This window comes from Phyllostomus hastatus, unplaced genomic scaffold, assembly GCF_019186645.2.
Source record: "Phyllostomus hastatus isolate PE091 unplaced genomic scaffold, TTU_PhHast_1.1 phas_scaffold_216, whole genome shotgun sequence".
Lineage (NCBI taxonomy): Eukaryota > Metazoa > Chordata > Mammalia > Chiroptera > Phyllostomidae > Phyllostomus > Phyllostomus hastatus.
Window position 1 is genome coordinate 8,193,935 of NW_025334018.1, and position 12,524 is coordinate 8,206,458.

Genomic DNA, 12,524 nt, shown 5'->3' on the forward strand with positions numbered 1-12,524 from the left:
CTCCTTCTTTTCCATTATCACAGCTCATTTCTAAGTCAAGGTTCCACTTTTAGTTGTAGCTGATCTGCCTTCAATCTCCTATGCCAACCCACTTAAACACATCAATGCCAGATCAATCTACCCACAATGCTCTTTAGGATACTCTTCCTCAAAACTCGTCAATGACTCCCTACTGCCCAACCAGATGCAGTCTAAACTCTTGAGCCATAAATGGTCAAGAAACATGTTAACCAAACTTTTTTCCTTGCTATTTATGTCTACATTGAGATCATCAGAAATTTGCATATCTAGACCTAAACACTCCTTGGAAATGTGACATCACTTGGAAGGCTCCATCTTCTGTATTCATTTCTCCATCTTTATTCATTTCCTAGGTTATCACCTTTTCCCTGCTTTAGTGTTTTCTTTTTTCCATAGATTTTTCTTACAAATTCAAATCCTTTTGGAAACAGACAGGTCTGACATATTCTGTCAGTATAAAACTCACGTCACTATACCTTAGACACTAGTCACTATACCTTGGTGGGGGCTCCTCCCCTTGCCTGCCACACCTTTCCTTTCCAGTTTAATTCTGAGCTTTCCTTTGAAGATCCACTAAGTCATTTCCCCATGAAGCCTCCCCTAACTACCCTAAGCTACAGGTATCTTTCTTCTCTCAAAAATATTTGTAATAGTGATTCAACACACCATTAATAACACAGCAACACACCTCATATGATAATTTCTTTTAATGTATAGCATTATTTCCAACTCATCAGATTTGGTGGTTCCTTAGTTAGAATTTAACATGAAACGACTATGCAGCTTTTCTTGAGTAATCCAAGGCAAAAGCAGTAGTAATTCTACTGTTTCCTTGGGTTAACTTTGATCTCAAATGAGTTGCTATTTCCAGAGAATAACGTTTGTGCTGGTTGAATGGGGGTCCAGCAGTCCTCATCCCTCGTAAATATTGGCCTACACTTAAGGAAAGGTGGCCCCAGGAGTTCCTCTCACCCAATCCATTGGGCTCCTGGTCCTTGCTCTCTTGGGGTTCAGGAGGTTCCTCGAGTTTTCTTGCTCCCACCGAGGCAAGGGGGGCTTGTGTCCAGTTGAGGGTTCTCCTTCCACTGGGCAGGGGTCCGCGCCTGTATGGCCAGCGCATGAACTGGCCCAGCTAACTCCTCGGACAGCGCAGCGTGGACCAGCCGGTGCCGCTGTAGGGGGCTCAGTCCCTCGAAGCGAGAGCTCACCACCGCCACGCGGAAATGCGTCTCACTGCCCGGGGGGACCGCGTGGCCGCTGCTCTCGTTACGCAGCTCCAGCACTTCGGGGTTCAGGGCCTGCTCCAACTTCGTGCGAATGGCGGCTTCGATGGGACCTACAATCCCGGATCCCGAGCTGCCCCGGGACAGACAGACGCGGCCGGACATGGAGAACAGACGCTTGACCAGCTGTCCACTCTGCATCGGCTATCGTAGAGACAAGGATCAGCACAATGAGAGTCAGGGCTCCCGTCCGGTGAGAAGCGCGTCCTCCACCCACCTACCCTCCTGGCCAGACGGGACCCCGCCCCTCTCCTCTGTGTGACGTCAGGGAATTTGGCCGCTGCTCGCAGCGCGAGGATTAGAGAAGGCCCGCGCGCGAGGCACGCTCGTTAGTAAGGGGATTCAAGGAATGGGACCGAGGTTGCAAAAGCAAGCATGTGCAACTCCGAGCTTTTGGTTGGGCCAGGGACCCCTCTGAACCCCAAACTAGGCCCTCTCTACCTTCGGCTCAGCCTTGGCTCAGCAGTCTCAGAATTGGGACACGACTCCGGGCGTTCCAGGCGAAATGCAGTTCTGTCGTCCTGAGTGAGGCACGCTGGGAAATGTAGTCCTCGCTACGCAATAGTAGACTGGGCAGGCGCTATGTGATGCCCCGAGGGTTCACGGGAATTGTAGTCTGATTCTTCCGACTCATGAGGTCTTGGAGACTCGGCAGCAGGGACATGCGACTCCTCTCCACAAAAACCAAAAACCCAAACAACACAACAACAAAAAACAAAACAGAAACAACAAACAAAAACCAAGTAATCCCTGCGCAATTGTGATTGGGATAACTCGATATATTTAATTGCCCATCATGTAGCCCAACTCCTTTATTTTACCTGTAAGAAAATAGAAATCCATTCCATTTATGGAGCGCATATTTGATTGCGTGCAGACCAGGGGAATAAAGGCAGGCTGGGGAATAAAGCAGACACTGTTCTCATGGAGTTGACAGAACACTGGAGAAGATGGACAAGCGAGCGGACAATTGCTAAGTGCTGTGATGGGACTAAGAACAGGATGCCAAGGAGGCGTGTCACTCAGACTTGGAGGCACAGAGAAAACCTCGAATGGCTAGAGCAAACCAAAGGTGTAGAAAGAGAGATCGAGGCAGAGAGAATTCTAGATGTCGTGGCTTCTTTGGGATTTCAATAAAATGAACTAATGAATGACTATAGAGGGCTGGCATCATTATTATACTTGTTGCAAAGATAAATGAAAGCTTTGCAAGCAAGCGGTAAGCTCTTTAGGGCCACCTGTAGTCTTTGTTTCTAATAAAAACATAGCCATAATAATATTTTAGTGAAGGTTTGCCATATCTGGATTAAGACTTTCAGAAGCTTTTAAGTACCTAGAGATTATGGTGGCCACTTCACGTGTAATTAAAACAAAACAAACAATTGTAAACACTAATCTGTAACACGAAGATTGGGATGTCTGACAAAAGACTCATTCTCCCTCCAGCCTGTGATTACTTCGATATTTATTCATTAGAAAAAAATAATTTGTGTTTATTGATCTAAAATTTTCACAAGAGAAATTTATAAATCTTAAGTGTACAGCTTAATGCTACACATGAATATACACATCAAGATACAGAAAATTTCCACCACCTTTGAAGGCTCCAGGAAGTCAATACTACCCCGTCATAGTTTTGTTATTCTTACCTTTCTCACCATAGATTAATTTTGTCTATTCTTGAACTTCATATAAATAGACTCACATAGTATGAATTCATTAGTGCTGCCTTCTTTTGCTCAACATTGTCTGTTAGATTCATCCCTCCATGTGGCAGTAATTTCTTCATTTTCATTGTTGTGTAGTATTGTAGTTATGTGCATATACCACACTCTTGTACATGCTTTTTGTTGAATGCAAATATTCATTTCTGTTTGGGGTACTTTCCAGGAGTGGAGATCATAGGATAAATCCAATGTTATTTTTAAAATTACAAATTCATTTAAAGAGTTTTTAGGATGCCTCTGCTTTGTTGGTGCCAAGTACTGTTCTAAACCCAGAGAGTCAGGCTCTAGAATTTGGGATCTTAAATTAAGGTATTCTGCCTCCTAGTCCAGCGTTGGGCCTTTCGGATTCTAGGCTCTGCTCTAGGTTCTTTGTAGTTACTTTCATTTACTCTAACAACTCTGTTATGGTATGGTATATTATTTTTACTTAATTGACAAGCTTCTATTATATCTTCCATCATTCTGGCTACCACAGTCTACTATTTATAGTTGGCATTTGGGGAGTGGTTGTTGACTAAAGAGAACTATTTTAGAAAAGATGACACTAATTATCTAAGAGTATCGTTTCATTTATTTACACCAAAAACATTTTAACTACCCTATCAAGAGCCAGATAGAGGGAATTAGGGACTCCTGATTCAAAGATGAAGAAGATATGGTCTCTTTCTTGAGGTAGTCACAAAAAGGAAATGAGACCAAGGTCAAAGCTCAGTACAGAGTGATGCTATCATCAGGATGTGAACAAAGAAATCTGAGGCTGTGTGTGTGTGGAGTTGGGAAGGCCTCATGAAGGAAGAGCTGATATCTGGGCTGAAATTGGAAGGATGAGGAGGATGTTGCTGGTCAGAAGGAGGATGAAGAATTCTAGCCAGAGGCAACTGTATGTGCCACGGCAGGGAGCTGTGGAAAGGCCTTGCTCATCCCCTGAATGGTGAGCAGTTCAATACGGAGGAGGCTGGGTGGTGTTGGGGAGAGGTGGAGAGAGGGGAAGGGAGAGGACTGTGGTTGAATGGTAGGATGTAGCTGGAATGCAAAATACATGTTTGATTAGCTAGATTGTTTGGGAAGAAACTCAGTTGCCTTTGGTTAAAACTCCCAGAGGTGTTAAGGAAATAAAATCCAGCCTGGTTGTTAGTGATGGTGTACTACTTCTATAAACGGCCTGCTCTGTTTTATTTTTTAATAGCTCTTGTAAGGATGTTGGGAAAGGACCTCTGGGGAGAAATAGATAGTAATTGAGTGTGGGATAATTTGAAGGACATTGGCCTATCTACACTTCTCTAATAAGGTTTTATAGTTGGATGGAATCTGAAGTATTGTCTAAATGATCTCTGTCTCTCACAGAGGGAGAAAGCAACGCCATGTAGGTTAAGTGACTCCATGAAGCCCATCGTCCAGTCAGTGAAGCCGTGTGAATGAAATGGTAAAGAGCGGTCTTTGACTCAGACAGACCTGCCTTCTAATCCTGTCTTAGTAAGTGGCTGTGTGACTTGTGGCAAGTCCTTTAACTCTTTATTTGTGAAACAAGCAATTTTATCTACTTCCTAGGTAGCCCTCAACATAGGACTTTTCACCTTATAAGAGTTCAGTATAATCTCTTTTCCTTTTACTCTCCCCATCAGCACAGGGTCACTGGAATAGAAGTGAAAAAACGCATCAGGGCTCAGAGAGAGGGACGTGAGCCGGTCTCTCAAGCAGGGCCTTTTTGGGTGCCAGAGTTGTGGTGGGCTCTCCACTATCTGGATTCAGACTCTGTATTTCTGAAAATTTGAAACTATCAAAACTTCTAGAGTTGACTGACTTCTTGGGGAGAGACTCACATTAACAGAATACACAAGAAATTTATGAACAGTCCAGAATGCAAATTTGTTAACTTCCAGCAATAGATGCATCTTTTCATAATTGGCTCTCCTCAGCTTCATATTTTTATCTTGTAATAGAATAATCAGAGAGTCGTTAATTGAACACCAAATCTGAGCTTAGAGAGTTGGAGAGTGTTCAGAAATAGTTCACCCAGGCTGTGAGAAAAAGGCTGATGCTTTCACAACTAGGGACCCTCCTGTAACAGCCCAAACTTTTGTGTCTAGCTGACATAGATAGTCATTGTTGGAAAAACACAACACATTTTTACTGTAATTGCTATTTTTAGACTGTAAGTGGACTCTATCTTTCTATTAACACATGTACCTTCTGAAATGATGGTTGGGTGAGAATGATCTTCAGTTATATTCTACTACTGATGAAACACTCCCATCACCTTTGACTGTATTTGAGTGTTTCACAAATCTATACCAGCACTCTCACGAGAGGTAATCTTTACAGATAGCTGATATTAACTAATTTAACTCCCAGAGTTCAGAATTCCTCCATTTTCTAGACACAGCTCATTACTGAGTTCTTTGTACTAGTCTGTATTCTGTTTACCCGTAGCCTGACAGGTAGCATGCATTCTATAAAAAGATGAAGAGAAAACAGAACCTCAGAAAAGGACTCAAGGAATAGAATTTGTCTATTCTTTTCTCTATAGCATTCCGCCTCATGTCCATACAGGATTCTCAGGAAAGGGTGAAAATGGTGTGTAGCGTGTAGAACTCCCAGGGATGGGAAGCCGAGAAGGAAGAAACAGAACTTTCAGGAAAGATTTCTAATGAAAGGCAGGTGGAAGATTAGGAATCTGCAAACAAATCTTCAGGGTCTGCTGCTGAGCTAAGAGAGGATGATGAAGCATTCAAGAGGAGTGTGGAGGAAAAGGCTGAAGAGTTAAGGAAATAACGGGAGATGCTGTCGAGATGCAGGGAGTAGATTACCACTTAGGGACCTGCAAGATTGTTGGTGCAATTCAGGAAAACAGAACAAAGAAAGCAGGGTAGGTATTGTTTGAATAAATTCGCCTTTGTTTAGGTTGAGTAGTTGAGTTGAAATAACCAGTGAGCAGTTTGGTGAAAGGCTCGGAGTTTCGGCAACGAGTTTGGCTGTTATACCTTGTTGACAGCGTGGAAGTGGATAAGACTCTTGGGGGAGAATGAACAATGCAAGGGGTAGGGAGGGAGGCAGAGCTCAGCTGGATACGCGGATTTAGGGATGGGCAGGGGACAACGAGCAGGACAAGGCGAGACGGAGGACATTTTGAAAGCCGAGGGAGCACGTTTGAAGGAGGTATCAGACGCCTCCTGGAGGCCGAGAGGAGGCAGACCAATTTATTGTCGCCCTTAGTCACTCTGGATTCCGCGGAGCGGAGGCGGGTTGGGGTGGGGCGAGGGCACACTGCAGGCCGTGACTACATTGAAGAGAAAGGAAGTTGCCTTAGCAGTATATATTCTTTAGGGGTTTGGCAGTGATGAGACAGAAACGGCAGGACTTGGAGGATAATTTAGAGCTCAAGGAGATAATCGGCCTCCTAATCCCGTACCCCTGAGTGGGAGTAAATGCATCTGCTGGAGGCCCTCTGCAGTCCTTTTGGGTCCTTCTTGGGATTTCTCTTCCAGCTCTAAACTAGAACAAAACAAAACAAAAAAAATCCAACCTACTACCATAAACTGAAAAAATGCCACTCGGAAAAGAAAAGCAGAACAACGTCTTGTTTAAACCTCCCTTTAAAAATCCTGGCATGCAAATAAACGGCTTTAATGTAGGCCCCAGCAATTGGTAGATAGTTAACGGAATCCGTCATTTCCTGGTATTGCCGGATGCAAACGAAAAGTCTGCCTTCTGCTTTCCCACTGGCTATTGGATAGCCAATCGAACTACCTCCCTTTACCCCCTCCCTGTAGCTCTTATAAATTACATCAAATTGGTTATTCTTGACACATCTTTCTCACGGTCAAACAAGGTGTAACTGCTTTATTTTAGCTGTGATGTCAGCACGCGGAAAGCAGGGAGGCAAAGCTCGCGCCAAGGCCAAGTCGCGCTCGTCTCGCGCTGGCCTCCAGTTCCCGGTGGGCCGAGTGCACCGGCTCCTGCGCAAAGGCAACTACGCCGAGCGGGTGGGGGCTGGCGCGCCCGTCTACATGGCGGCGGTGCTGGAGTATCTGACGGCTGAGATCCTGGAGCTGGCGGGTAACGCCGCTCGAGACAACAAGAAGACGCGTATCATCCCTCGCCATTTGCAATTAGCCGTGAGAAATGACGAAGAACTCAACAAGTTACTTGGAGGTGTTACCATTGCTCAGGGTGGCGTCTTACCCAATATCCAGGCTGTCTTGTTGCCCAAGAAAACGGAGAGTCATAAGCCTGGCAAGAACAAGTAATTGGGCTTGACACCACACCAGTCCCACCCCCAAAGGCTCTTTTAAGAGCCACCAAAGTGTCAAATGAAGGGCTGGTAACAGTTAAGTAGCGCCTTAGCTCTTTTTTTGAAAGGTTGGGTGGCTCTAAAAAGAGCCTTTGGTCTTTGGTTTACTCTGTCAGCATTTATTTACTTTTGGCCTTGTGGCTTTCGGTTTTCTTTGGTAGCAGAACGGCCTGGATATTAGGCAAAACGCCACCCTGGGCGATGGTGACTTTGCCCAGCAGCTTGTTAAGCTCTTCGTCGTTGCGAATAGCCAGCTGGAGGTGCCGAGGGATGATGCGCGTCTTCTTGTTGTCTCGGGCGGCGTTACCCGCCAGCTCCAGGATCTCAGCCGTCAGATACTCCAGCACCGCCGCCATGTAGACGGGCGCGCCAGCCCCCACCCGCTCGGCGTAGTTGCCTTTGCGGAGGAGCCGGTGCACTCGGCCCACCGGGAACTGGAGGCCAGCGCGAGACGAGCGCGACTTGGCCTTGGCGCGAGCTTTGCCTCCTTGCTTACCGCGACCGGACATAGCTACAAAATGGAGTTAAAACCCTTAAGACTCACAAGCTTGCAGCCAAACAGGATTGAAAAAGCAGCAATTAGAAAGCCTTTATAAGCTTTCCTAGGGGTGGGGTCAGGAGCACGTTTTTCATTGGTTCTAAATTGGCTCCAGAAATGACCAATAAGATCAAGAGTCGATGTTGTCACGTAACTATTATTGGAAACGCAAGGTTCCTACATGGACCAATGGAAGCGAAATGCTGCTGGAGCCTTAATTTGCATACAGTGGTTATAAAAGGATCAGGCCCACCTATCGTCTTATTTCTATCCTTAGATAGCCAGCGTGTAGTGTTCTGCAATGCCGGAGCCTGCAAAATCCGCTCCTGCGCCCAAAAAGGGTTCTAAGAAGGCGGTTACCAAAGCCCAGAAGAAGGATGGCAAGAAGCGCAAGCGCAGTCGCAAAGAGAGCTATTCCATCTACGTGTACAAGGTGCTCAAGCAAGTGCACCCAGACACTGGCATCTCATCTAAGGCCATGGGCATCATGAACTCCTTCGTCAACGATATTTTCGAGCGCATCGCCGGCGAAGCGTCGCGCCTGGCGCATTACAACAAGCGCTCCACCATCACCTCCCGGGAAATCCAGACGGCCGTGCGCCTGCTGTTACCAGGAGAACTGGCGAAGCACGCGGTGTCCGAGGGCACCAAGGCGGTCACCAAGTACACCAGCTCCAAATGAGTCCCAATACCGGGACGAGCCGCTCGTACGAGTCGCTGGCTGCTTGACTCTAAAGGCTCTTTTCAGAGCCACCCCTCCTAATCACCACAAAGAGCTGTGCACTAATTTTCCTACTCGCCCAGTAAGTTATTCTAGTTGAAGGTCACGGGATACGGGACACGTAGCTTTTTTTTTTTTTTTTTTAATCTTTGACTACGTTCTTGGCGCATGATTGGCTTTGCTCTTTGAATCCAGGACACGTCTTTAACCCTTTCCTGTGCTTTTGTTTTCCTTTGAGTCGGTAAGAAGTTAGAATCTGCTCTCATTCTCCGTTCCTAGACTGGTGTCTTGGTGCCTCTATTGTGTATGTTTCATCAGTATTTTAGGACATAATGGTTTTAACTCTTCACATAAGGAAGAACCCCAGCACACAACTAAGCCCAGGTTCTGCAAACACTGCGTCACAAACGAAGAATTTTGCGGAGAGTTGGATAGCTGCTTTGGTGCCGCTCGCTAGTTATGCGCTGCGGCGTAGTCTTCTGGGGACACCAGCGATTCTGAGCACTTAGGTTGGGGTCCACGCTACCAGGTTCCACCCTTTCTCTGGACTACAGTGACGTTCAACACCACGGGCCGTTCTGAAATTAACAGATGCTGGTTTCCACTGCTCACTTTGGGGCTTTGAAGTCCCTATTTTTTCTCATTTGTGTGGATGATTTTTGCATTTAATTTCCTTAGAACACTCTGGATTCGGGCTACTTCAAGGTACTGGTCATTTAGGTTCGGGCTCTTAAGTCACCTCTTACATTTCCAAGACATCCACTGAAGAATTTGGTCATCTCTTTCCTTCCTGTCCTGGTCCCTCATGATTTTATCTTCCTCCTAGCAGCCATCAGAAATCGGATCGGTTTATTTTGTTTTTGTAGTTTCTATTTTGTTACAGTTTTGCCAGTCCCTTAACAGAGACTGGTGGTCTGGGTTTCCGTTATGTCGTCACCATTATTAAGTACCTGGCACACAGCGGACACTTAAACACTTACTAGTATTTGTTTTCTTAGCGCACCCTTTAATCACTTCCGTGATGGATGGGTGCGGTTCATTTCCATTAGATGTATGTGAAAACAGGATAAAAATGGAAATGTTTTTGGAGCTCCTTCCCCAAGCCTCCGTGGTCAGTTCGGGGCAACAGCTGTGGGGAGGAGGCCCTTATTAAGATTCTTTTTGCTCCAAAGAGGAGGTGGCAATGGTAGGTCTTCTCTGTTACTGTTTTCAATTTAGTGTCTTGGATTTTCATTGTATTGAGAGCACTGGTCACTGGAAAGACCCTTTCCCTTTTCTGAGCCGCCCTTGCCCCCACCCCAACCAGTACTCTGTTCCACACGGAGATGAGGTTTTAACTTACATTTACCAGTCTCATTTGCTTCTCAGGAGACCATGTAAGACAGACCCTGTCAGACAGGCAAGGTTAATAGCCCTTTTATAAATGAGGTTGAAACTGGTCGTGCAGCTGACATTGTCCACCATTTTATCCTCAGATGTGAGGACAACTGCATTTTAGTTTTATTTTGTTGAATCTTTCCATCCAAGCCTTGATTTTGCTGCTAAAGACACTGATGATCTAATTAGTTACTCAATTCTTCTTTTTAACTAAGGAGTCCTGGAGTCTATTGCAGGGGTTTCACGAATCCAAATGGACACCAGACATTTTCATAGACTTAATAAATATTATGTTTCATGTATGTGTGTTTTCAAATGCATGCCAATGGTGCTGTTATTGATGAAGTCACCAGTTAATTTAACATTCTTTTATCTGGAATATATTTAAAGATACATTTAAAATTATGTTATCTGCAGTATATTTTCTAACTAAATGAAGTTAGCATAAAGAACCACTATTGAGTCTGTGGAAAATCTGGGTGCCTCTGACTCAGAGGATGAATATTTATCAGACATCAGCAAACTTCTAGCAGAGTGGTGCACTGAAGCTTGTCATGAGGACTTTATTAATGCTTAGCAATTGAAAAATACATGACAACAAATAAGAAGCATTATAAACAAAATAGAAGAAAAAAGAGTACTTATAAAATTTTAAATTTTAAAAAATTATTTATTTTTAGAGAGAGGAGAAGGGAGGGAGAGAAACATCAATGTGTGGTTACCTCTCTCCCCTCCCCCCTCCCTTCCCCTCCCCGCCAACCCCCCACCCTGTTTGGCATGCAACCCAGACCTGTGGGAATAGAACCACATGCAACCCTTTGGTTTGCAGGCCAGCACTCAATCCACTGAGCCACACCAGCCAGGGCTGAAATTTTAGTTAACACCCACAGAGCACTTACTATGTGCCAGCTAATGTTCTAGATCCTTTACACATATTGATTCATTTAATCCTCACAAGAGCCTCATGAAGTAGTTACCGTTACTGTCTACCATTTTATAGATGAGGAGACTGGGGCACAGAGACGCTTCTGCTCAGAAACTCCCCAGAGAGTAAACCGCTAGTTAAGTGTTTAAGTGCCTTGAGGAAGTAAGGCAACTGTCTGAAAGCCTGGGTCTCTCTCTGGATTTGGGGGGTGGGGTGGGGGCAGAATATCTATGGTTTAAAATTAAAATCAAAAGAAATGTCACCTGCTTTATTCTCTTCAGGATACACCCTGAATACATATCTATGGTGGTGGTGGCGGCGGCCTTGAGGATGGGATGGGGGCCTCTGGTTCTCCACCCCAGAGGCCACAGCTCAACTCAGTTTAGTTTGTCCTGCAGAGGTAGGTTCCTCAGCTGGAATCCCTTCTCTAACATTAGAGAACCTTAGTTGCTGGTTACAGGCTCCTCCTGGGCATGGTGTACAAGGAAAGAAGTTACAGAGTGAGGGAGAGGGTAGAAGTGACAGAGCTTGGTATTTTGACTGCAGAGGGGAGGGAATCAGTAATGGTGAGATGAACCCTCCTAAGGAACCGCTGAGCTCTTCTTTCTCTTGCTCAAACATTTGTAAACATTTGCTGCTGTGGGGGTTAATAACAATAATTGTTAAAATAATTGCTTATACTTATTGAGTACCTGTTTTAAGTTATTATTAATTATTATTATTTTGTTTTTTATTTTTGGGTTCTGTGCCCTCTTTAGAGCATGTGTGTACCTGGTCTTCTGCCAAGTGGTTTACATGCATTGTCTAATTTAATCTTTACAGCCACCATTTAGGACAGTTCCATTATTATCATCCTTATATTGTTATTATTATGATGATGATGACAGTTTCATTATTATCATCCTTATATTATATATAAAGGAGAATGAGTCTTGGAGAGAAGTTAAATACCTTGTCCAGGATCCTTTGGGGAATAAGTCGTGGAACCGCAATCCAACGCTCTCTTTGAAAGAGCTTGATATTCAAGGCCCTAACAATCTGCTTCTGCCTTTTTAAATTTTTCTGCTCTAATTAAAGTGGTCTACTCATCTTCTAATCCTGTTTGTTCTTTCCCTGGTCTGGATTGCACTGCCTCTTCCTAGCTTGGCCAGAGGTTTCTTTCAAGCCAAGGCTGTATCTTCCAGCTCAAATGACACTTCATAACTCACTCTCTACCATGCTCTCCTCTACTTCAAAACAGCAACTTCTTCCTAAGGTATAATTGGCATCAAGAAACTACACATGTTTTAAGTATAATTTGCTAAGCTTCAACATATATCTTTCTATGAAAACATCACTGCCATCAAAATAATGAGCATATCCGTTGCCTCTGCCCCAGAGCGTCCTAGGGTTCTATCCTAATTCTTCTCACCTTCCCCCTTCACCAACATCCTCCTTTGCTCCCATCCCTGTCCTCTGGCCAACACTGGTTGGCTTTATCTAGTTATAGAGAGTTTGCATTTGCTAGAATTTTATGTAAATGGAATCATACACCATGTATCATTTGTGGCTTCTTTCACTCAGCATAATTATTTTGAGAGTCATTCATGTTGTTGTATGCATCAGTTCATTTGTTTTTATTGCTGACTAGTATTCCATTGT

At 44.6% G+C, this 12,524-nt stretch overlaps 4 protein-coding genes across 4 annotated transcripts; 2 read left to right on the forward strand and 2 right to left on the reverse strand.

The window, feature by feature from the left end:
• Nucleotides 1–713: 713 nt before the first annotated feature.
• BOLA1 (bolA family member 1) lies at nucleotides 714–1,839 on the reverse strand. The gene is made up of 2 exons (XM_045816906.1): nucleotides 1,746–1,839; nucleotides 714–1,448 (listed from the first exon to the last, which is right to left on the reverse strand). Exon 2 carries the CDS (start codon nucleotides 1,443–1,445, stop codon nucleotides 1,032–1,034), a length of 414 nt encoding a protein of 137 aa, XP_045672862.1. The 5' UTR covers nucleotides 1,446–1,448; nucleotides 1,746–1,839; the 3' UTR covers nucleotides 714–1,031.
• Nucleotides 1,840–6,885: 5,046 nt separating this feature from the next.
• LOC123804506 (histone H2A type 2-B) lies at nucleotides 6,886–7,416 on the forward strand. The gene has a single exon (XM_045816852.1). It carries the CDS (start codon nucleotides 6,886–6,888, stop codon nucleotides 7,276–7,278), a length of 393 nt encoding a protein of 130 aa, XP_045672808.1. The 3' UTR covers nucleotides 7,279–7,416.
• LOC123804507 (histone H2A type 2-C) lies at nucleotides 7,401–7,868 on the reverse strand. Its single transcript, XM_045816853.1, has one exon. It carries the CDS (start codon nucleotides 7,829–7,831, stop codon nucleotides 7,442–7,444), a length of 390 nt encoding a protein of 129 aa, XP_045672809.1. The 5' UTR covers nucleotides 7,832–7,868; the 3' UTR covers nucleotides 7,401–7,441.
• A 278-nt stretch (nucleotides 7,869–8,146) lies between these two features.
• Nucleotides 8,147–8,685, forward strand: LOC123804731 (histone H2B type 2-E). Its single transcript, XM_045817157.1, has one exon. The coding sequence runs from the start codon at nucleotides 8,162–8,164 to the stop codon at nucleotides 8,540–8,542; it is 381 nt and encodes a 126-aa protein (XP_045673113.1). The 5' UTR covers nucleotides 8,147–8,161; the 3' UTR covers nucleotides 8,543–8,685.
• Nucleotides 8,686–12,524: the final 3,839 nt, after the last annotated feature.

Bases quoted from the DNA above. Each gene is read 5' to 3' on its own strand.
- BOLA1 (XM_045816906.1), bottom strand. From the start codon at position 1,445: ATGCAGAGTGGACAGCTGGTCAAGCGTCTGTTCTCCATGTCCGGCCGC.
- LOC123804506 (XM_045816852.1), top strand. From the start codon at position 6,886: ATGTCAGCACGCGGAAAGCAGGGAGGCAAAGCTCGCGCCAAGGCCAAG.
- LOC123804507 (XM_045816853.1), bottom strand. From the start codon at position 7,831: ATGTCCGGTCGCGGTAAGCAAGGAGGCAAAGCTCGCGCCAAGGCCAAG.
- LOC123804731 (XM_045817157.1), top strand. From the start codon at position 8,162: ATGCCGGAGCCTGCAAAATCCGCTCCTGCGCCCAAAAAGGGTTCTAAG.